Raw genomic sequence first — 26,070 nt, 5'->3', positions numbered from 1 at the left:
GAGCGGAGTCATTCTCACGAAGGATTCATTGCCACAGAATTCATTATGCCACGATGATCTACCTTTACAGTGTGTAATCGTGTGATCTTCCACTCGAGTGTCTTCTTTGTGTTTGGCACGCACGCACGCACGCACGCACGCACGCACGCACGCACGCACACACGCACACCAGTATGCATATGTACCTAGTTACAGACAAGGAGTTTCATCAGGGCTCCTTATCATGTGTAGCAAATGGAATAGACACTTCTATAGGCATAAAAAGTCCATGCATTCACAAAACAATTATGAGATACTACGTTGTATGATTTATCCTTTATCTGTTGTAACCTTTACACTTCGCTTATATTGATGCGGCTTCAGTCTTTACAAAGCAATCAACTCCATTGTGAATCTTCATCCATGTCTGCAGACTGTGTGACCAGGCAAATGTTTTTTGACACGCACCACACTTACAACACTCTATTTCACTATCATTCATCATGTGTCTTGATTGTGTAAATGTTTTTTCACATTCACCATACTTGTAGAACTTAATTCAACACATGTAATAACACCAAGAAAATGGAATACACAATTTTCTGGGTATCAAGATCCTCGCTATGATCAACTTGTTTGCACTGTAAATCTTCATGTGTGTCTGCAGACATGGATTACCTTGCAAATGTTTTCCACATTCTTCACACACAAGGACTGGTTTCACAATGAATCATCATGCGTCTGACTGTGTAACTGTTTTCTAACATTTATTACACTTGTACAGATCGATTCAGCTGTGAACCCTCACGTGTCTCTGCAGATAATCAGATCTTGCGAATGTTTTTCCACATTCATCACACTCATAAGGTTTGATTCCACTATGAATCCTCATGTGTGTCCGCAGAGTATCTGATCGTGCAAAAGTTTTCCCACATTCATCACACTCATAAGGCTTGATCCCACTGTGAATCCTCATGTGTCTCTGAAGATCTTCTGATTGTGAAAACGTTTTCCAACATTCACCACACTTAAAAGGCTTGATTCCTTGGTGACTCTTCATGTGTGTCTGAAGATTATCTGATCGTACAAATGTTTTCCCACATTCATCACACCTATAAGGCTTGATTCCACTGTGAATTCTCATGTGTGTCTGCAGATGACCTGATCGTGTAAATGTTTTCCCACATTCAAAACACTGATGAGGTTTTATACCACTGTGAATCTTCACGTGTCTCTGCAGACTACTTGCTTGTGCAAATGTTTTCCCACACTCAACACACTGATAAGCTCTTATTTCACTGTGAATCCTCATGTGTGTGTACATATGGCTTGATTGTGTAAATGCTTTTCCACATTCAACACACTGATAAGGTTTTACTCCACTGTGAATTCTCATGTGTGCCAGCAAGCCTGATGACTTTGTACATGTTTTACCACATTCACCACACTGAAACTGCTTTGATGGGCCTACAGTATCTTGGTGTTTTTTGGGATCACTCATTTCCAGTGTGTTAGTAACAGATTGTGTCCAGAGATAACCAATGTCCAGCCTGTCAGTTACACATTGTTTCTTGAGATCATCTCTTTCCAGTGTATCAGTAAAAGATTGTTTCCCAAGATAACCTATGTCCAACCTGTCAGTTTCAGATTGTCCCTCGACATCATCTGTTTGTAGAGTGTCAGTAACAGATTGTCTTTTGTGATCATCTCTTTCGAGTGTATCAGTAACAGATTGTTTCCTGAGATAACCTATGTCCAGCCTGTCAGGTGCAGATTGTTTCTCAAGATCATATGTTTCCAGCCTGTCAGTTACAGATTGTCCCTTGAGGTCATCTGTTTCAAATGTGTCAGGAACAGATTGTTTCATCAGGTCACCTGTATCCCTCAGTTTCCTCTCAGGGTTTAAGATAAAGTATGTGTCAGTAACAGAACCAGCAGTCTGTGGTTGGCTTTCTACGTCCATCTTTAACTTCTGGATGTTCCAGTGGTCACTGAAAACATAGAGGAGTTGTTGCTTATCTTCATGACATTATAACATGTTTCCATTAGATCTACATATGGTAGATTGGCATTGATCTACTTATGGTTTCATACTGTACTGAGAATGACAGTTATGGATTTTCAAATGACTGTAATCCAGAAACCAAACACCAGAGTCTATGAATGAGATGGAAAAAAAATGAGATATATTCTGAGAATTTCTGTCATCAAGTTTTCAAAAATAATGAGGTGACATTATTGCATAAATGTGTTTGTCTAGTTCTATGTGACATGCAGGCTGACACACATTATTAGAACGGTTATATTGGTGGGCTGTGTATGTGATGATTTCTTCAAGCAGGAAAAATGATGCTAGAACACTGTCATCCTTGGCTTCCTTCACCAAACGTATGAAGGAGAGTTATTCTCAAGATGGTAACAACAGAATACATAATGCCAAGATCATCCATGCTCAAAGTGTGTAATCTTGTAATAAATTTATGTGCTAAAACTTCCATTTGAGTTTCACATATGTATATGGCATCCAGCCTTTGTGTCCTGCATATATAAAGTGACCACATTACTTGTTCTGCCATTTTTCGAATGGACTGTACCCTGTATCTCACAATTAACCAGGGGGCCAGTCTATGTTACCTAGACTGCATTACCCAGATTGTCAGAAGGGCTGTGCTACCAATGGAGAACCCAGGCACGCTTATGATCTGCGCCAGGAGGTACCAAACCACGGGCACCAAGAACAATGACCACATTGTACTTGGGATGCAAACAAGACACTTCAAAGGTGAGGTCGGCATATTTATCATGCTTTTCCTGAATCTTGCCAATCATGTTGCTGTCAAAATGGAAATGGAAATGAAAATTCAATAACATAAACAAACTCTTTGGCTTTATCAAAAAAGTCAAGATCAGGTTTGTTGGCTGGAATTCTTCTGAGCCTGTAGATGGGCTTATTCCAAAGAAGTTTGAAAGCATCAATTTCTATGACGGTCTGGACATGTTCAAAGTCGTACTATGGATGGACCTTAGAGTAAAACCCACAGGCATAATACTATCATTATTAATAATACTTTTGCATCTGCTGCCTTGTTAAGTAATTCTAACTTATCAGAAGATATCATGTGTCATCAACAACACCATCAAAGGTTATTCCTAAACATGTTCTTCAGTCTCAGTTGTGATGGACTGTAGTTTTTTCAGACAAGACCAGATTTCCTATAGTGACAGATGCCAACATGTCTGCAGACCTCTCAGGAAGAGTTATGCACAAGTCTGTGCCAGGGAGAAGAATCTTTCTGTGATAAAATGGAGTAGGAATTCACCAGATCCCTCAATTTTCTAGCATGTATTGGATGAAATGGAACATATCTATGCTTGAACCAAACTAATAAATAGCACTTGTGATTCGGCAGCACAGCTGAAGAGAAATATGCCTGGACAATTCATAAGCCTTCTATGCACATTTTTGACAGTTGGGAGGCACTTTTGTTCTCACTGCTCAAGGTTAGCATACTGAATTTGTGGCACTGAGTTTGATCCCTGCCCTGCATTTCAACTCCCAATGCTAATGTGATGGACATTGAACATGCTCTTCTGTCAACTTCTTCTCAGCTCAATGTCCACCTTTCACAGTTGGAAGAATGGAAACTTTTCCTTCCTGTTGTCTTTTCAAAGTTGCTATCTTTTCAAATTTGGAAAGCATTTAAACAATGTACAGTTTCTTTTTGTGGTTTTTGAACATGTTGACTGATAAACATATAGATTATGATGGGTTCCTTGATGGTAACTATCACACCAAACTGATAATGTGTATAAGTTACAGTCAATCTGTGAAATCAGTCATTTCATGTAATGCCTAAACCATTTAGGCATTTCGCGTAATGCCGGACGCGTTTAGGCATTTCATGAAATGACTGAATTCACTTAGTCATTACGTGAAATGACTGAGTTTTGTGTTAGTTGATTACACAGATTGCCTAAAGCTTCAGGCAATCCATGTAATCTCGCAAACTACCGTGACAGCTCGACTCAAAGAGTTCGACTCAATGACAGCTCGACTCAAAGAGGGGTAATAAAATAAAAACTCGGTCACTTCCCAAATCACTGACGCTCAGCATCTGTAGCAAAGAACATGGATATCGAAGTAAAATTCCGAACCGAATTGCTCGCAAAGTACCAGAACAACCCAAAGGTCTTGATTCCGAGAGAGCTTTACACTACTACGTTGGACGAACTGAGACTTGCGTCGACACTAACCGGAAAGAAAACAAGGCATGAATACTTCCTATTATCGAAGTAAGTTCATTCATTGATATATGTTCGGTTTTCTATTTACATCTTACTGTTGCAATTGTTTTGAACTTCGATAGATTAATAACCCTGCCTGAACGTGATCGAGTCTTTTACTGGATGGCGAAATTAGTCGCAAATCATTCGCTGATATTAAGAGGGACGTTAACATCTTCAGGTATGAGATAATGCAGCGTGGAGACGTCGAGAAGCTGATCAAGCGGCGCCAGGACCCAGAGGCGTCTCCAGTTTACTACGTCTCCATAGAAAATACTTTTAAAGTGATCAAGTGAGTACATCTGGCCACCGGGCATGGTGGCCATGACAGGATGACCAAAGAAATCAACAAAAAGTATGCGAACATCATGTGAGATGCGCTTGAATTGTTCAAGTCGTTTTGTGAAGAATGTCAGAAGAAAAGGAAGCGACCCAAGACGAAAGATGACGATGACCACCAAACAGCAACAACACCACACCTCCAAGACCAAGGGCTGCAACTTGAAGGTACCCTACCAGACACAGGCCCGAGTCATTACGAGTCCAGCGAGGAAAGTCCAAACCAGGGTAAGGGAGAAACGACCGAAACTATCCAAGAAATCAGAAGGAGAACCTGAGACCTTGATCAGCAACACGTCAACATTCACTCCGAGCGGAATATGGCACAAACGTCGCAGCTGAAGCAGGCCGAGAGGATGGTGAAGAGAAGCCGTGTGGAAATGGTTGCCGGAAAAGTGGGTGACAACGTCGCTGTGCCTATTCCTCTTGTCGACAGGGGAAGAGGAGACCCAAGGGATATTCTCGGGATTGTGTTGGACAGGAATGAAAACGACTTGTACACCATCTGCGTGAAAGGTGGGATTCTCAAGGAAAAATATTCGCGTAATCAGTACGATGTCTGTCCTCAAACTCTGCTGACAGAGCAAGATGTCGACCAAACGAAGACCATCAGCTTGTGACAAGCCGTGAACATGGAGTCTACCTCAGGTGGACAGGGTTTTATTCACTGTAATTGCTCAGGACATAAAAAATGTCAAACCCACGGCTGCAAGTGCTTCTTTGCAGACTACTTGTTAGTGTAAATGTTTTCCCACATTCAACACACTTAAGAGACTTGATTCCACGGTGAATCCTCATGTGTGCCTGCAGACTACTAGGTAATGTAAATGTTTTCTCACATTTAACACACTTAAAAGGCTTGATTCCACGGTGAAGGTTTATGTGTCTCTGCAGAGAAATTGATAGTGTAAATGTTTTCCCACATTCAACACATTCGAGGGGCTTAATTCCAGGGTGAATCTTCATGTGTCTCTGTAGACTACTTGATTGTGTAAATGTTTTCTCACATTCAACGCACTGATAAGATTTTATTCCACAGTGAATCCTGTGTTTCCGCAGGTATTCTTTACCACCATAACCACACAGAAACAGCTTGGATGGACCCAGGCCCCCTTCTTGCTTCTCAAGATCACCTGTTTCCTGTGTGTCAATAGCGGACTGTTGCTTGACAACATGTGTTTCCTGTGTGTCAATAGCGGACTCTTGCTTGACAACATGTGTTTCCTGTGTGTCTGTAACATATTCTTTCTGGATATCATCTGTTTCAAGTGTGTCTGTAACAGATTCTTTCTGGGTATCATCTGTTTCCAGTGTGTCTGTAACAGATTCTTTCTGGATACCATCTGTTTCCTGAGTGTCAGCAGCAGATTCTATCTGGATATCATCTGTTTCCTCAGTGTCAGTAACAGCTTGTCTCTTGAGATCACCTATTTCCCTCAACTTTCTCTCATGAATTATCATAACACATGTTTCAGTGACAAAGCTAGGACTCTGTTGTTGCATATCTCCTTCCATCATTAACTTCTGGATGTTCAAATTTTCACTGAAAAAATAAAGGAGTTGTTTTTAATGTCTTCATTACTTTTTCACATTTCTTGAAGAATGGCACATCATCTACTTATGGTTTCAGACTGTTTTTGAAGAATGGAAAGAAGTTGATTTTCACTCATTTTCATTGATCAAGATACTGTAAAAGCTTTACTGACCTTTGAAACTGAGTGTGGAATCTCAACATAACAAGCATTTGCTATGGTGGTGGTTCAACTGTGAGACTGAGTGGTATCAGTAGAGTATGAAATACTGATCTCCATGTCCTACAGGAGGCACCATGTCAGTGGGCAATTCTGGGTTGATATTCTTGATGTGCACAGACAACCACGTACTGGTACTAACAGACCAGATTTCACCATCATAGACGATATGACACATCCTAATCATTCAATGTTAATGCCTGCAAAGAGCAATGGGCTACCAGATGAATGAATGAATGAATGAATGAATGAATGAATGAATGAATATAGGTTTACACCACTATTAGCAATATTCCAGCAATATCACGGCAGGGGACTCCAGAAATGGGCTTCATACACTGTACCCATGTGGCGAATCGAACCCAGGTCTTCAGCGTAAGAAGCAAACACATTAACCACTAGGCTACCACACTGTCCCGCTACCAGCTGATATTGATATTAGTCGTCTCTGTGTCAAATCGGTGATATGCTGTGACATATCAATACTTTGTTCTTGCCACTGCCTATTTCAATTAGCATAGCCCCAGTGAATTAAATTTTATGCATGTATATACGTAAGAGACATTAATAACTTAATGTCTTTCAACCTGTCTTACTTGCCATGTGGGAAATTAAGATAGAGCTCATCCTCCACTCACTAATGCCAGAAGGTTGACTTTTCTTGCCCCAATCAACCATATGCCTTCATTGTATTTCATGTTGCATTAGGGTGAACATGTCCTATCAAATGGAAATCTTATTCTTTACAATGACTTCTAGGGGCTTGGATACAACTTTAATATTTATTAAGTGTGCAAGTGTTATTAGTTGTAACTGATGTTCTGTTTGTGATCACTTGGATGATGATGATTTTGCTATGCACAGAAGTTAATAAGAAACCAAAGACTGTGACTACAAGCTACATACTGAAGACTTGAGCCTTCTTCTAGCAAAAAGATTAAAGAGACGACCTAAAAGTAAAAGAGAAATGTGCAGTAACCATGGAGAAAGTACTGTGACTGTGACTGCTTATAAGGATGGGACAGAACACATTAACTCAGTGTGCCTAGTAGGCTGCAAGATTTGTATGATGTGCAGGGAGTTGAGACTGAAAATATGATGTGCTACTGTGAAGGACATCCAATGATCGGGGAACAAATAAAGCACCCTTCAGCAGTTGAACTGGCGAAGTGGATATGACGACTATAAAAATGTCTAGCATAATAATAAAAGGCACGGTAACTGTTCACCAATACCCACTTATAGTGATTTCTTATGTCTGTCAAGTACTTATGCATGCATCTGACCACTTTTATTATCCTAAAACCCTGAATGGGATCCTCTGGTTCCTATTCTGTCAGCTCTGTTGAGAATGGTTGGTGTGAGATGGTCATTGAATCCTGAAGAGAATGGTCACTGCTACTGATCCTCAAGCATAATTTGTCAATCCTCCCATATACAGCATCCTTCCGCATGTTTCATCATGCAGCTTGTTAGTTACTCCTCCTTCAGACCTGCCTGGAAGTTTAAGGATGCCATATTTTTTATCTATGGTTTCTGAGATCCTTCCTTCCTAGGTTGGAAAGTGTCTTCAGTGGATATATACAATCTTCTATCCTATCTACACGGAAAAAAGTCACTGTGCATGTACTAAAATTGCAGAAAACAAAAGTTATTTGTAAAGTTATATGTACAGAATATAATGTCACATATCGCGCATGGCATGTGCACTTAGTGCACAATGGGCTTCCCCTCTTTAGTTTCAAGCATGCCTTCTGACATCAGATGTTGAAGAACTGATTATTCTTTAACCTTTGAATTTTGTGTAAAACATGTTAATTTCAACGTAGCTGTGTGTATGTTATGTCACGGCTTACAGGAAATATTATGCTGGGTATGCTGGAGACTGGAATGGCCCTAGATGAAGTGACCAGAGATTTTGGTGTCCATCAAAACACAATCTCATCTCAGTGAAGACACTTTCAACATTATGGCAACAATATAGATTTGCCTCAGATTGGCAATTGATCCACTCAAGGAATCAATTCTAAACTGCCAGTTTGAACACTCAGACCATTTCTGGTTAGTGTCCAGTCAGCTCCAAGAATGTATGGTTATGATCTGGCAGCACAATATCCGGCCCTGACGACCTGCAATACGTCAAAGTTTGTTCCAGCATGACTGACAGGAACATCTTGCCTAGTGCAGAGGGCATCTACAGCACCTGAGACAGGATTGGGATGGTGTTTCATTCACTCATGAATCACATTTTCTCCTCGACACCTCAGATGGCAGGGCAAAGGTATAATGCATACATTGTTCCACATCGCTAGTTTGGTCACGTAAGTGTGGCAGCATCACATCTCATGGTGCAACACAACTTGTTACTGTCACTGGCAATCTGACTGTGATACAGGGATGATATTATTGAGCCTCATGTGCAGATGTTCATTCAAGGACAGAGACTTCAAATTTCAGGAACATAATGCCCATCCACATGTTGTTTGTGTTGTGAAAGATTTCCAGCATCAGCCACTAACAAAGCTGAAATGGAACAAGTGTTGGTTCAGCCATGGCATATCATACCCAAGCTTTCTTCATTCACTTAGAGTCAAACCTGCATCAACATGCACGCAATGCTGAATTTGTGAACTGACTTTTGACACTACATCGCTTCAAGGCATGTCATGATGCATAGAGTAAAATCATACAAATTTCAGTTTTATCCTGTATATAGTTAAACAGTGATACTCCTCAATCTTCAACTGGGTTTTGAACCGTGAAGTCAAGTTCATTCTTGAGTGCCTGCATGCAATAATCTTTATCTTACCTCACACATAAATGTTGTTTTCTGATTGGCTAAGCGCTCTTCTGTTACTTTCAATGTACACCGCTTACAACAAGCGGGGTACGTTGCAATATACCCTGCTGCCAACTCATTCAGTACTTCGTGGTAGTACTTCTTTATCTTGAAAAACACTGAATTAGGCATGATGCGAGGAAATTACTGATGTTTTGCAAATGCAAACAGATAGAAGGGAGATAACTCTAAAACTGTTTTTCTTGTTTCGTCTGCAAAATCTAGCTATGGCTACGAAAGAGTTTAGACTCGCATTCCAATAAAGAAATTTGGACAAAACTTCAAAATATAGTCCAATTGAATGTTAAGAAGGAGAATTACACCGTGGTGATTATAATAAGACAATACCGGCTGGAAAATCAGTAAGATGCAGGATTCAAATCATTTGATTCACACAGGTTGACGGAAGTGTACGATCCAATACCCAAGCTTCAAACAGTTCAGACTTAACACTCACTGACTGAGGTGTTTGGTAAGATAAATAAGTTGTTCACTGGTCTCTCAGGGCCCATGGTTTGATACACCCCTTGATGTTTGTTTATGTTCCCTGAAGGGAATATTTATAACTTTATATATACTAAAAAGTAAAATTATCAAAGAAACATAGCACAACAATTACTATAGAACTCATGACCTAATGTCCAAAATTTAAGTTAGGGTTAGGGTTAGGTTTAGATTTAAGTTTAGGGTTGGGGGAATGGAAGGAACGTATAAACATATTTACTCTATAGAATTATTTGCATTGAACATAGAATGTACTTACCACCTGCAGTTGAAGATATCTGGATGTCACTATGTCAGAGAGACATATGACAGGGAGCAATTGCTTGGCTTCAAACTTTGATGTGTTCCTTTCATTACACCGAAATCTGAAATTGATTGGTTGGTTGTGATGAACTGCATTTTATTAACATTTCAACCTTTTAGACATCCATGCTGATCAGCAGCAGAAATTAACATTCAGGAATGACTAGATGATATCAAAATGTAATTATGTACGTCTTTATGAAAGGAAACCACACTGTAGAAACGTCCAATTTTGAGACTGTTTCAGTATCATTTACAATTATCACTTTGGACAAAAATGCATGCAAACAGAAATCAGAAAAAATGCACAAATTCACATTCACATTTAAATTCACAATTCATTCCAACAAAATAACTGATTTCTATGGAAATGTGTTTTCAAATAGGTACTCAGTTTCAAATATGATTTTTTATGCAGCAACACCTTTTGCTTTTCACCTTAACACACAAATGGTTCTGTGACATCCCAAGAATAATTTGTATCTTGTTGTTCGAGGGTATTCATATTTCTCACAGTGTAAACTACTTACAGTGAAGTTAACTTTTGTAGCCTGTATGTTCAGTGATGTCTCAATGTGTGAAAGATTACACAAAAACAAGAAGCACTGCAGCCAGGTGTTGGTGATAACTGTTCATCAGCCAGTATGTGTTTAAAATTGTTGGAAGCAGTGCTTTTTACCGAGTGCACTTTTTCAGATTAACAAACTGGATGCCGAGTTTTTTGTCAGGCACACATTTTGCGCTCGCGTGGTCCTGGATCTGTGTACGGCTATAAAATTACACAGAGAGGTAGAATATTTCATTTCCTATCCATTGATATAAATATAACTGTGACTACTTCAGGGGTTTGAGAAATAGACACTGCTAAATGTTGTCAAAAACTTCTGTGTGCATTAAAAATCAGTACATTTCTCTGTTCTTTATCATGCACCAATAAAAGCACTCTGTTATGATTATTTTCAAAGAATGAAAACGCATACCCTATATCCACATGTGATATGACATTGAACAAGGATGAATGCAGATACTGAAATCAGTTTCATGAAAAAAAATATCTGAACGATAAAATATCAGAATATACATCAGAATACTCAAAGTGCAATCGGAATATGGCCATTGTGTTTACTCTTGTTCAACCGACCTTCAACTCAAAGAAATTGCCTAATATGGGCAACAATGTTGATGTGTGACATCACTACCGATGACCGATTTCTTTCAAAATGGTGGCTTCACTAACAAGGGTACACTGAATTTTGCAAGTACTCGTTCCTTGATTCAGAGATCTATTGGACATAAATGTGAGATGTAAGTAATCAGAATTATTCTGACTATCTGTCTACTGTTATGGTTTTTTTTTTAAAATAACAGAAGAATCCAGAAATGCTGATAAATACTGTTGTCATTCGAGTCTTTTGAGTACAGCGTTTGTTTTCATGCCCAGTATCTTTCATTTCGTTTTATCTATACAGTTGGTATTGGTGACAAAGACCATTTGTAACTTGATTCTAAGATGTGTGGGGAATTCAATGATGCATTTCTCGCAGCTAACTATGAAGTATACATGATGTTATAGGCGTCTCAATACTAGTCTTCTCGAAGAGTGATCTTGTAAACACTATCCAATAAGGTGGAAAGCACATTTCAGCATTCGTGTAAGTGTATTTTTGAAAACATCCTAACCGATTCTGGGTTCAATGGCGACATTTCAGTATTACAAAAACTTGATATCAGTGATCATTAATATGCTATTTTTGAAATTCAATACTCACAGTATTTATTCAATTTTCACATTTCAAAAAATACAGGAAGGAATGCTCTGACTTTGCATAGTGAGAAAAATGGAAGCATTTACGAGCCAATTTTGAAAGGTAATTTTAATTACTTTAGCTTGGTGTGAGATAATAGTGGATGGTATCAAGGAACAGGGAATTTTCCACAGAATTCAAAACCGTGAAGTATATATATGAGCATGGTGTATGTAGAATTTTATTGGATTTCAAAGTGAGGGTTGAAGAATATATGTCCCTGTGGCATCCTGGCCGTTAGTGGTTCCTACAGGTAAGGGTACCAGACCCTAACCCCAAACTCTAACCCTAAGTGTGTGAGTTTAGTTTTACACCGCACTCAGCAATATTCCTGGTATATGGCAGTGGTCTGTAATTAATCGAGTCTGGACCAGACAATCCAGTGATCAACAACATGAGCGGTACGAGTTCTGCCCGTATCCCCCACCCCAATCAAAAGCCAAAATTACAAACTGACATGCATACCTCCCCCTAAATATACATTCAGTAAACTAGAACATATATGAAAAACACATCAATGAACTTGTTTCAGTGTAGGAATATTACACCGGGGAAGGTGGCAATATTCTATGTGAAATTCTATGGGTGGAACTCTTTCCCCGTTAGTGAGTGAGTGAGTGAGTTTAGCTTTACGCCACACTCAGCAATATTCCAGCTATATGGCGGCGGTCTGTAAATAATCTAGTCTGGACCAGACAATCCAGTGACCAACAACATGAGCATCGATCTGCGCAATGGGGAACCGATGACATGTGCCAACCAAGTCAGCGAGTCTGACCACTCGATCCCGTTAGTCGCCTCTTACGACAAGCTGAGTCGCCTTTTATGGCAAGCATGGGTTGCTGAAGGCCTATTCTACCCCGGGACCTTCACGGGTCTTCCCCGTTAGTCCTCTAACCTTGAGAGGAGTAAAGGGTGCCTTACTCTAACCTTGAACCCTGAGGATCGTAAAGGGTAGAAATAATCCGCAGCATTATCTAATCTCAAAACAATGCATAACAAATGGCCTCACATGTGAACGAAACGAAAAGATCGAACATTCCTAGAATTGTACTCAATTACTGGGCGCTTCAAGTTTATGTCTAGCAAATAACAATAGAAGAATACGAGGCCAAAACGGCGACACTTGCGTGATCAAAATAATTCAAATTTGATCTACTGTAGACGATATCTAGTATGAATTTGCCCCTTAACTTCAATGTCGTGTGTATGTGTTTTCGAGGTAGAAGGAAAACATTGCTATTCAAAGCGGTGTGTGTTTCTTTTCCTTCATTTAACCTGTTTGAATTTTGTGAGCATAAGTAGCATAATCTTTCTCAACGCGTACACATTGCAACAGCAGTCTTCAGGACGCTGAATGCCCGTTCTAGGTCCCAACACTAACCCACCTTGCCCATCTTGTCCGCCATGTTTGCTTGCCAGGGCATAAGCTGGTTCCCGGCTCCCTTTGCGGGCGCTGACGTTCGCCAAAGCTAAGCTATTACGACATACGAGACCAGGCCCAGCATAGCAATGAATGCGCAGTACTAAGCTGGTTCCTGGCTCCCTTTGCGCACGCCAAAATTGCGATGTGTGACGGGTGCCTGCTTTGGTACAGCATATTCTAAAACTGAAGCTGGTTCCTGGCTGGTTTTGCGCGCGCCGTACATTGCAATTTGCGAGACGGGACCTATCCATTGCTATCCATTGTTTCACTTCGTTGTACACTTTCAGTTCTTCCAACATTAAACGAAACTTCCCCAGATTCCTATTTACAGGGTATTTCATTTGGCATTGTTCATGCGAATGTTCAACGCAATTAACTTGGTACAGTCAACCTGTTCGTAAGTACAGATATTACGTAAACGTTTCTACCTCACGACAGACAGTCGTTTGCATCCTTTTGATTATTAACAAAGCGTTGTCATACGTGTGCACAGGTAGTGAGGCAAAGACAACACTCTTTCTTTTAAAATGGAATCTATATAACCCCAAACCCAAACCCCAGTGCAGTTTCGCCACTGATTCTCTTGGATACATGGTGTCTATTACCCTTCACCAACACATGTGATTGTACAGTGTTGATAGTTAAATGACAGTCAATTTTTGTTTCGATCGTAAACCATTTACCATCATCACTGCGATTGGGGTGGTGAGGAAGTCTACTGCTTAATGTGTTCGCTCGTTACACAGAAGGCCCGGGTTTGATTCCCCACATGGTTTCAATGTGTCATGCCCACTTCCTGTGTGGAATTTGCTTTAACAGATACTCATACTCACTCACTCATCCACCGTTTTCAACCAATCCTTCATCAGGAATTTTCACTAGGTGCAGTGGGCTCTAAGGTATGGTGGCACTTAACGAAAGATACAGGAAGGGGTTGTGGGATTAGCGTACTAGTATATGAGGGCTGGATATGCCTATGCTGTGAGTGATACCAACTTATGTTCCAGACGGTGCATAGGTCATACAGAATCGAACCCTGGTCTGTTCACCTTCGAAGGGGTCCCGTGTCGTTACAACAGAACTCCGAAACGTTAAACAGACCTAAGCAGGGACTACACTTTCGCAGAAAGCTTAGTTAAGACTTGAGATAACCTGATAGTAAGCCAACTTGCTACAACTCAGTTTGACCTTAACGGCCTCCAACACACACAGCGTTGTGTATGACGAGATAGATGTGTAGACATAGATGAAAATATAAAGAGGAAGTCACGTGAGACTGAAAGCAGATCTCCTTTCACACGTGCCATGTCTGAAAACTTATGCTTAATACAGACACATATGTATTTCCATGAGCATTCACTGAAGACAAACCCGTGAAGGTCCCGGGGTAGAATAGGCCTTCAGCAACCCATGCTTGCCACAAAAGGCGACTAGACTTGTCGTATGAGGCGACTAACGGGATCGGGTGGTCAGGCTAGCTGACTTGGTTGACACATGTCATCGGTTCCCAATTGCGCAGATCGATGTTGTTGATCACTGTATGTACATAAATACATACATGTAATGTTAGATTACAATGTTTGCCTTCAGTTGCGTAATATTCAATGACCACTGTAATAAACGTCTCGATAAATTGAAACGTGTGCGTATTCTTCTTAACTCGTTTGAATGTCCTCTGAGACTACAGTGTTTTTATTACTGTGTTGGACGCATTGGGGGCGTATACCGTTATCTTATCCAAATTAGCTAAAATAGGGGAAATAATTGAAGACATGTGGTTTCTGCAAATGATAAAGCCCTGAAAAGCAGCTTCTATAGTGTAAGGACGCATTCAAATGTTTTGGAGAATCGAATTTCAAACTGCCATCCCAAGTGCTAAGTTTACGATCGGAAATGTGTAGAATTGATCAATCAGAACTCGTGTTACATACTAAGCTGAATTAGAATGTCTGATATCAAGTCCTATATATTTGTATTAGACACTCTCTGAAGTAAACACTATATCGTCGATGTAGCGCACCATCGTCAGCAAGTGCACAAAGCTTATTGTTCAATGCAAATCTGAATGTTACAGCATCCCCTTTATGGTGTTCGTAATAGACTTTTTGTTCACGGCGGGAAACAAATCGAAGAGAAAGGTGTATCTTCTGATCTCCAGCTGTGCGATCACGAAATATTCATGATTCAAAGATTCATAGGGACATTACATTCTCTATATATGACAAGACAGGTAACATTAGCAAAACACAACTTTCCCTGTTGTAACTGAGTATGCTCTTTCTACCAAGATGCAAATGAGCATCATAGGATTCCCACTAAGATGTATGGTCAAGCGTATGAAATACAAGGATTATAATATTATGTAGAATGATGTTAGATGGAATTCTATTTTCCTCCTTATATGCTCCTGTCAGGTTATTTTCCAGGATAACTGTTGACCTGTCTTTCCATTAGTTTGTGATGAAAACTGCTACAAGTGTAGGGCATGCTTACCTTTACAATTACACTTGTATCACCACTATTGCAGGGAGACTGACAAACACATGCTCATGAATAGTTGATATGGTACTATTAACACTACTATTCACATACATTTGTTAAGAAGACAGGAATGTTCTCTACTCCTGGTGATACACAGAAAAATGGAAAAGATCATCCACAACTAAATACAGTCAACTGGCAGTAAAGAGAACTTTCCTTTGAGAATCCTGGCTTTTTAATGGTACGATCACACCAACATGACCACTATAGGACAGTGATGGATAAACACTCTATCTGAAAATAGTTGAAATGGTACGGTCATGATCTATTAAGAACATGGGAATTTCTTCTGTCAATGGGGACATCCACGGATAAATGGAAAAGTATTACCCACAACTAATTACAGTCAGCTGTCAGTAAAGAGAACTTTCATTTGAGAATCTTGAATTTTGAACAGTGCGACGATACAATACAGCATTCTGTCGCAATTCTAGGCTTACGATAGAATACATCACAAAGCAACTCCTACGAGGGTTGGCTGTAAAGTTCTCAGCTTGAGTGGTTTTTCCCCACCAGGTAGAGACAGGTGTTTGCCACCAATGAGGACAATCGTTTAGTGAATCATAGACACAAGAACTACAAACGTACTAATAGTTTTATCTCAACTACAGCTCTTTTGGCAAACCTACCCTCTGAAATCATCAGAAATGGACAAAACTGAATACAGGGCAGTCATCAAGTACTTGCAAAAGAAAGGGATGTCCCCAACACAGATACATGCTGACATGGTCTCCACTCTAGGGGATGATGCTCCTTCATTTTCCACAGTAAAGAAGTGGGCTGCAGAATTTAAGCGTGGCAGACAAAGCCTTGATGATCACCCACGCTCAGGAAGGCCTTCAACAGCAACCACTCCAGAAAACATTGCGCGAGTGCTCGATATGTTGAGGATGATCGACGATTGACTACTCGACATATTGCTAGTGTAGTGGGCATCTCTCATGAGAGGGTTGAGCATATTATCACCAACGGATTAGGAATGACTAAAGTTTCTGCAAGATGGGTGCCAAAGCTCTTGACAGCAGAACAGAAACGTGTCAGGTTCCAGACGTCCCTTGACAATTTGCGTCGTTCTGAAGCAGATCCCGATGATTTTGTGGCACGATTTGTAACCATGGATGAGACCTGGATACATCACTTTCAATCAGAAACAAAACTACAGTCAAAACAGTGGAAGCATCCTGATTCACCAGCTCCGAAGAAAGCCAAGCCTGTTCCTTCAGCTGGAAAGGTGATGGCATCAGTCTTTTGGGATTCCAGGGGTATTCTGCTCATTGATTATCTTGAAAAAGGTCAAACTATCAACGGCAGATACTATGCTGATCTACTGATCTACCAGTTGCGAGAAGCAATCAAAGTCAAACGACGAGGGATGATCGCTAAAGGTGTCCTCTTCCACCAAGACAATGCGCCTGTTCACAAATCGGTGGTGGCCATGTCAACAATCCGCGATTGTGGCTTTCAACTCATTGACCATCCTCCTTATTCACCTGATTTGGCTCCTTCTGACTTCCACCTGTTCCCCAAAATGAAAAAGGAACTCGCCGGTCGCCATTTTGCAAGTAATGATGACGTCATTTCCGCTGTGACTGATTTTTTAGGGTAGCTGAAGAAGATTTCTTCCTGACCGGGATTTGGGCCTTGCAGCATCGCTGGCAAATGTGTGTGAACTTGGAAGGGGACTATGTAGAAAAATAAATTACAAACGTGGACTTTGTAACTTTTTTTCACAGTGAGGCTTAGAACTTTTCAGCCAACCCTGGTATATCGCAATGCTTATGACAGCATTTCACTACAAGATTTGTATTGATGTCAAAATTGTGTGAATGAAAAACGCAACAGTCCCAAAGTACCAGAGTCTTTTGAATTTCCAGCCGTGAGTTCAAACAGATGGTTTGGTGGGGGTTTATGCCCCTCACATGGGCATAATGGGTGGAGCTCATGGCTGCGTGGGGCGCCCCATGGTATGGCTGAAATGTTGCCAGAACCTTGATAGATTGGAATAATGTTTATATGTGTCTGTCTCCCTGATAATATCCCATCTTTGCTCTGATATTTATGAAGGATTTATTTACTTCCAAGGAGGGAGTATAAGTTCCGGTATATGAATACCAGTACTGTATCCGGATACAGGCTATATCGCTTTTAGGGATGCTCATCATATTGGAGCCTCGGTGTTTACAGCTCTTCTGATGAAAGCCTTCTATCAGGATGTCAGATGTTTGCACTGCTTTGGCTGCTGGTAGTCTCTGGTCAATAAACTTGATCTCAGGGTGGATCAGTTTATCCTCAATTCCCATAAAGATGACCAATCGGGACCTGGAACAACATTCAATCTTACTTCAAAGATGAAACTAACTGTGCTTCAGAGCCTGCTGGGAAGGCTTAGTTGTGTTGTGGCTTTTCCTGTGTCTATGCATGCTAGATGATTGTGTAAACCTTTTCCCACATTTATCACACTCATAAGGTTTGATTCCACTATGAATTCTCATGTGATTCTGCCTAGTATTTGACTCTGTAAATCCCTTCCCACATATATCACACTCATATGGCTTGATTCCACTATGAATCTGCATGTGCATGTGCAGAACTCCGGATCTTGAAAACTTTTTTCCACATTCAACACACTGGAAAGGTTTCAAACCACTGTGAATCCTCATGTGTCTTTGCAGTTGACCTGATAATACAAATGTTTTCCCACATTCACCACACTGATAAGGCTTCAGTCCACTGTGAATCCTCATGTGTCTCTTCAGGCTACTCGAAATAGGAAAACATTTCCCACATTTATCACACTGATATGGTTTGATGCCACTGTGAGACTGCATGTGTGTCTGCAAAGTGTAAGAGTGCTTAAATCGTTTCTTACATTCAACACATTGATAAGGCTTGACACCACTATGAATCCTCATGTGTGTCTGCAGTCTACCCGATTCTGTAAATTTGTTCCCACATACAACACACTGATAAGGCTTGATTCCACTGTGAATCCTCATGTGTCTCTCCAGATTACTGTTCTCTGTAAATCCTTTCCCACATTCAGCACACTTATGTGGTTTGATTCCACTGTGGTTCATCATGTGTCTCTGCAGGTTGTATGACCGAGGAAACTGTTTCCCACATTCAACACACTTAAAAGACCTAATTCCACCATGACTCTTCAGGTGAGTTTGCAGGTCACTGGACCTTGGAAATTCTTTCCCCCACATATCACACTGATAGAGTTTAGACCCGCCATGACTTCTCATGTGGGTTTGCAGGCCACAAGATTCTGTAAATTCTTTTCCACATTCACCACACTGATAAGGCTTGAATCCATTATCTTTCTTGACACCACTTGTTTCCATAGGCAAGTCAGTAACAGACTGTTTCCTGAGATCATCAGTTTTCTTCAATTCGGTCTCACAGTTCGTGACTTCACAAGTGTCATCATTCTGTTGCTGGCCTTGCCCTTCCATTATTTACCTATGGTTGTAATGGTGTTCACTGAAAACATAAAAGAGTTTGTATATGTTTTTTTTTTATCAAGTGCTTGTTTTTCCTAAAGATAAGGACACTGCCAAAAATAACTAGGGTTGGACCATGCACAACTTGATGATAGTTGATAATGAAGTCAATTACATTGTACCCCAGTAGTATAATTAATGGTGGCATGAGACCACCATTAATTAAACTACTAATTAATATCATTAACAAAGATCTAGACCCTTTCCCAGAAAACTTAACCCAAATTGACACGATCAGTGGTGGCAGCGGTCTATTATTAGACTACGCTGATTGAATATGGGGTATTTTCGACCATTATCTACTATTATTGAGTCCATGAACAAGAATAAACTTATTTCTATACTATCACGTTTACTTTCAGTAAGGAATTCAGTTGGAAATTCTCTTTTGTAGACCTTTGTATTAGTAACAATAGTCAATAGATGGTAGCCATGCCCTAATTCTTTGAATTTTCTAAGAATCAGATTATCAACGTAACTCCAAGATATGTTTTCAGCTCGCCACAATTCGATCGTTATACATAGGTGTAAACACATCTCTAATAGGATGAACAAGTAGTAGTAAAAAAATTCCTAATAGAGTGAATACGCAGGTGGCGGCACTGTGGCTTCCAGCCGGCTAGGGGGTGTTGGGGCCTCCCCGACTATATTGATTTCAGCGAAGCAGTTTAATGTGATTCTATTATGCCGTTGGTTTTCGTGATAAATGCCTGTTGAGCTTGTTGAATACCCTCAACAAATACTACAATGGTTGATATGATGAAGCCTACTGCCGTCAGAACGCTGGCAATGGTGATGCCTTGCTCACGGAACAATATTCGTATTTTGTTGGCTAAGGTTGTATCCTCGTTCAGTATCCTATCTATTTTTGTTTCTCGTATCTGACTGATCTGAGTTTGAAGCTGTTCACGATTCGAGGAAGCAGATTCCAATCGCGTGCATCTCTCGTCTTCTAAATTGCTTAGTCGTTCTGTGATACGATGCTTCATGTCATCGTCTTCCGTTTCACCAAGTTTGTTTTTTTCACAAGTGATGTGCTTATCGAGTTCGTTCAGTTTCCCCATGTTGTTCACGAGTTCTCCATGTACATGTTTCACGGCTTCGTCTAGACCATACAGTTCCCTCAATGGGAATTTAATGGTTTGTCCCAGTATTTACTCAACAGTTTCTCAACACTCTCCGACGCTTCTGTAGCACGCTGTATGGGGGTATCCCTCACACCCCCAAGTTCGGATCTGCTAGCCAATTTGGGTTTTGCACCACCATAATTATGCATGTTTAGTTTTTCACGAATAAAATCAGTACCATAACGACTGGCTACAGTTGACAAGGCAAGTGGTTTTCTAGTGCGACTATGGAATAGGTCAACACCCGGGTTATCCCATAGTGAAACTGACCATAGAGGGAGTGCCTAATCAGTTATTTAGCCATGGGATGAGGCCACACCAGCAGTGGGATGAAATAATTGGGCAAATTGTGCTAAGACGGTTTCGTGCTGGATTTGTTCGAAGGATATTATGGGGAAGTATTTGATAAAATCGCTATCTTGTGCCCTACTATAAACATGAATAAAACATATAAGGAAAGAGCTTGGGTTATGATGGACCCGGACGTATATAGAGTTGCCCTGGGAACACATTTACAAGAGTATTTAACACTGTTTCACAACCGTTTTAAAGGAATACCGACATCGTTCATCCTGGATGATTGCAGCACTAACAGAGAAATAACAAAGAAAAGAGACATGCTGTCGTATTTAGCCTTCTCTGGCCGGCATGCGAATCACAGCATATGGAAGCTGACGCAGACATTCAACTCGGTGTTGAAAGACTTCAGAGAGCATACGCGTTGGGTGGCATTATTTCACTGCAAGGACAGGGATTCGTTCGAGGAGTGTTTGAGACAGAACGATGTGATGAGCAAAACAGAAAGGGAACGGGTTAAAAAACAGCTCGCTGAAACTAAGCACGCCAAGCTCATGTTGAAAACCGATCAGCCAGTGGAGTGGTGGGTGGTGGGGTGCCCCACACACCCCAAGACAACTGACTGCAAGTCCCTGCGGTTGGCTTAGTAAATCTTAGTAACGTTTTAGTAATTTTTAGTAATGACCTGTGGTGACCTGCGGTCGGCTGGGGGTATGGGGGTCTCCCCCATTTTTGAAGCTCTAGTCATCTATAATTTAACCTCTATCTCTGCGTGTTTAGCGTATGTTGCATATTATTTTTTTAAAATAAAAACTAGAGTACTATATTATAAAATGGAGGCAGAGGAATTACTAGAGCAGTTGTTGGTTCCAGAAGGGGACTTGCAGTCGGCTGTACGCAGTACTCCCCACTCAGTTGTACATACACAACGTGATAGACTGATAACGCTAGTAGTAGGTGGTAAGGGAAAGCAATATTTAGGTGATAACATATACTGCTGATAAGATTCAGAAAATGACGGATGAGGAAATCAGTAAATTATATGCTAGATATGAGGCACAACTCGGGGCCAAGATGACAAAAGTCATAGGTTACCCAGATTTACACTGGCATAGCATCACACTTTTTACCGATCCCACCGGAACATCGTCCATCACCGGAGCTATATGAGTTGTGCTTTATATCACAAATACAGTATGTTTCTAGCTCCTGTGACTGCAGCAATCATCACGGCAAAGCATTGTAAATTTAATAAAACAAATAATAATAAGAATATTATGTACATGCAGTGTGTGGAACAGAACAGCAATCAATCCGACTCCTTTGCCTGGATGAAGTCGGCTGGTCTCAGATGTGAAACTGAGGGCTTCCTTTTTGCTGCTCAGGACCAGTCACCTCCCACTCGCAGAATGTTATTCTTAAAGAAAATATCAATATGAAATGTCGTCTTTGCAATGAATTTACAGAGACTGTCCAACACCTTGTCAGTGGATGCCCTTCCTTGGCACAAACAGCATATCTTAAAAGACATGATAGCATGGCTCGCTGCTCTTACTATCGTCTCCGCCATGCCTGTGGCTTTGACCCCGAGGTCCATCCAAGGTACGACCCTGAACATGTCCAGGGCGTCCTGGAAAATGATGCTTTTAAACTTCTCTGGAATAGGCCAATATACAGCCTGAGACAAATTCCAGCCAACAAAGCTGATCTTGTCCTTTTTGATAAAACTAAAGAAATTATTTATATCATTGAATTTTCTGTCCCTTTTGACAACAATGTGATTGGCAAGATTCAGGAAAAGCATGATAAATATGCGGACCTCGCCTTTGAAATGTCTCGCCTGTATCCCAAGTACACTGTCGTCAGGCTCCCCATTGTTCTCTTTGTCCTTGGTTTGGTACTTCCTGATCTCTTGGCACAGATCAGGAGAGTGCCAGGGTTCTCCACCGGGAGCACAGCCCTTCTGACAATCTGGGTAATGCAGAAGGTTGCAGTGTTGGGGAGCCTCCATATTCTCCGGAAAGTTCTTGGTGGGTTCGACTAGGTAGTGGTTCCTGGGAGAAGTCCCATTCGCTGTCTGGGCTGCGTGTAGAGGGGGTGAGGTCCCTGAGCTGATGATGAGCTTTACCAGCCTGACTGTGCCAGGATCACCCAAACCCTCTCAGCTGCATTTCAATTCTAATCTGTAAAATATAACAATATTATAAATGGATGCTGCCCAAGAGATAACCAAGGCAGATAACCAAGTGATGGAGAATCCTGAGGACAGCTCTGTGGACACCCTACAGCAGGTCACGCAAGTTACCAAGAAGAACCCAAAAAGAGTTGAGGCTGGTAGGAAAAATGCCTTGCTAAGGCACAATAAACATAACAATTACATGTGGATAGCCATAGGTGGTGTAGTAGCCACTGCTGCTGTTTCATTATATGCCCTGCGGGCAGCTAACAAATCAGTTTCCCATACCCCTGTTCAAGTCACCACAACCAGTGGGGGTATGGGGGTGTCCCCCATTGACCCTCATATTATGTTATAATTAAAATTATATCTCATATTATATATCATGTCTGAGGGGAAAACATTCATTAACGACGACTACCACGCATTAGTGGTTTCTGCATTAGCAGTGGGATACGCTCGGGTGACTAAAATGATTATAAAAAAACATCCGATTATAAAGCTCGACTTTGACATGCAAGACATGGTTTATGTTTACTATGAACATTGGTATGGCCTTGTTTTGGTAAAGCAAGGTATTATACCAGAAAATATTTTAAAGTAATATAATGGCAACAGTAGCAATGATGGTTGGTGGGGCTCTCATAAATGCAGTAGCATTTTCTATGAGTAATTTCCTGTTTTCACAATTGAGAGTCAAATGGTGAAATAGAGGCGGAGAGAAAGCGGCATGATATAGCGATGAGAAACTACCGGTCGCGCAGGCCGAATACGCTAAGAGGCATTTGAATAGACTAGATTTTATCAATAATCAATAATCAGCGTGAAAATCATGCTGTTAAAACTTTCACAGACATCGACAAAGCTATGAAAGAATACTATGTATTAACAGGTAAGAAACTGGAACCATTAAATGAACCAACCATTACAGAATATTACAGTCCATCAGAAAATCAGAAAGATCGTGAATTGATTTTCTTCATACACAGTTTAGCTGCGACAGTGTTAATCATGAAACAATTAGACTAATCACACATATATAACATTACAAAATGAGACACGTTTGCAACTGGGTACTTATGGGGAAAACAAACATTTGTGGTAAAATGAGCAACAGCCAGGGTTATTGTTCTCATCATCGTAAAGATAGTATTAATTACACATGCTCGGTGTGTGGGATAGGGGTGAAAGGCCTGGGTACACTTTCCCCATAAACGATAAAGGTACTCTGAATAAAGCACATGATTACTGAAAAGCTACACAGGCACACACCCTATAGTTGCCTCAGCCGACGCAACCGCACACTGTATGACCCAACCAGACAATATCGATCGTGCTATACACAGCGTCTCGTTGCCATTGTCACGTGACCCACTTTTCCCACTCAGTGTAGTCTAATATTAGGCCATACTGCCGCCAACACTGACATTGTGTGGAGGGAGACGGATCGTGGAAATTTGGGTTAAGTGTTTTGGGAAAGGGTCTAGATCTTTGTTAATGATATTAATTAGTAGTTTAATTGATGGTGGTCTCTTTCCACCATTAATTATACTACTACCTCACGTAACCCACAGATAAGGAGATATTATCCACATACGAATTCTGCTGAGCTACAGATAACGTTTTGGTTCATTGAGTTACTAGTATCTACTTACTTATGTTCAATCTCAGTTAAGTGTCCTCGCGATTTTTGAGTAACCAAGTGAATGGTAGCCACCTCCGTCAAATTCAGTTAGGCATTTTAACATTTTCAATGAACTGTAAAAATATAATAAAGTTTAACGGTTGGTGTATGTTTTTGTTATTTATATTTGATAAGTAACATGAGAAATGATAAGGAAGACTGCAAATTACCAAGTTCATGAAGTGAAATAGAACTTCTTAATATACTCCACTTATTTTACTATCATTTTGTGTATGGATGTATGATCAAATTTAGTGAACATTAAGAAAAATTCAAGAGTACTTGTTTGCAATAGACTTAACAGGAATCATAAATAATTGCATAATTTACGCAGATACACAGCGAATCTGCATCTCATTATTCATTCTTTATGTTGATCCAATGTATCATAAACATTTGGCTGTTTGTTGTGCCGGAGGCATTACACGAAGGGGTTGTAGCGATATGACTGTCGTAAGTATGTTAACGCATGGGAGTTTTGTCACCTTATCACTACAATCACTTTGTGAAATGTGATCTAGTAGGGTGGAAATACATACTCGTCAAAATATGCATGATAAAACTTTCTAAAATGAAGATGCTGACAATATTTCACAAATAAGCTTGTTCAATTATGTGTATTTTGCATATGTGGGATGCACTCAAGGCACTCCTGCGTGTGCAGACAGACCATTTCAAACCTATGGACCAGATACAACAATACTGGGAGTGTTAATGATGGACCCTGGTCAGGTCGACCTTCAGTTACCACTGCCGCTCAGGGTCACTACATCCGGTTGAGACATCGTTGTTCAAACATCACAGCTGCATCATTCCCAACTGGACTGTGCCGAAACTCCGACTAGACAGGGTGCAACTTGCTTTGGGAACCGTACTTTATGCCAGAAGATCAGTTCAATGTCATGTTGTTCCCTTCATCAACATCAGTGATTGATAAATGGTCCATTACAATACACGATCTCATGTTGCACGAACGTGACAGGACTTTCTCCTGCAAAACAATATTCGGGTGTTACCTAGACACTCGATCACTCAATATGTTCCCCACTGAACATATGTGGGATACATTTGATCAACACTTGGGCCTACATAATCCGCCTACTCAGACTGTACAAGAACTGCACACAGCACTTTAAACAAGAGTATCAAAACATTCCTCAAGACAGCCCTCGGCACTTCCTTTCAAATATTGGCTGTTATTGATGATCATGGTGGTCACCTCAGATGCTGACATTTTACTCGACCAAGTGGCTTTAATTGCCCTCTGTGGTTTTATCAAACATTTTCTGGATAATCATGTTTTGGAAATTAGAAAGTGGAGATTTTTCTGTAACTCAACATGATGTCATGTTTGAATCTGTTATATGCACTCACTAAGTAAGCTCCAACACAGCATGTATAGTTGTTTGTTTTGTTTTGTTTATTAAAACAAACTATAGGATGATATCATACTAAAGTATAGAATTCCATTTTCCTCCTTTGAACAAGCACCCCATTGTTGTTATTTTT

General features: G+C 40.5%; 3 protein-coding genes across 3 annotated transcripts in view; all 3 read right to left on the bottom strand.

Annotated features, from left to right (window-relative positions):
* Positions 1-18,071, bottom strand: part of LOC137273919 (zinc finger protein 845-like) — a 30,039-nt gene extending 11,968 nt beyond the window's left edge. The window contains exons 1-3 of the mRNA XM_067806828.1: positions 17,890-18,071; positions 13,193-13,276; positions 5,303-6,145 (exon numbers count right to left, since the gene is read on the bottom strand). Of these exons, the coding sequence (XP_067662929.1) occupies positions 5,303-6,145; positions 13,193-13,276; positions 17,890-18,071 (1,109 nt within the window). The remainder of the gene's footprint in view (positions 1-5,302; positions 6,146-13,192; positions 13,277-17,889) is intronic.
* Positions 304-10,042, bottom strand: LOC137294723 (zinc finger protein 660-like). Its single transcript, XM_067825809.1, has 2 exons — positions 9,956-10,042; positions 304-1,970 (listed from the first exon to the last, which is right to left on the bottom strand). Exon 2 carries the CDS (start codon positions 1,940-1,942, stop codon positions 770-772), a length of 1,173 nt encoding a protein of 390 aa, XP_067681910.1. The 5' UTR covers positions 1,943-1,970; positions 9,956-10,042; the 3' UTR covers positions 304-769.
* A 54-nt stretch (positions 18,072-18,125) lies between the features above and the next one.
* Positions 18,126-19,034, bottom strand: LOC137273912 (zinc finger protein ZFP2-like). The gene is made up of 2 exons (XM_067806819.1): positions 18,988-19,034; positions 18,126-18,912 (listed from the first exon to the last, which is right to left on the bottom strand). The coding sequence occupies exons 1-2, from the start codon at positions 19,017-19,019 to the stop codon at positions 18,126-18,128; spliced, it is 819 nt and encodes a 272-aa protein (XP_067662920.1). The 5' UTR covers positions 19,020-19,034.
* Between the last annotated feature and the right edge of the window lie 7,036 nt (positions 19,035-26,070).

This window comes from Haliotis asinina, chromosome 1 (genome assembly GCF_037392515.1).
Source record: "Haliotis asinina isolate JCU_RB_2024 chromosome 1, JCU_Hal_asi_v2, whole genome shotgun sequence".
In the NCBI taxonomy this organism is placed as follows: domain Eukaryota; kingdom Metazoa; phylum Mollusca; class Gastropoda; order Lepetellida; family Haliotidae; genus Haliotis; species Haliotis asinina.
This window is presented reverse-complemented; position numbering and strand designations above follow the sequence as displayed.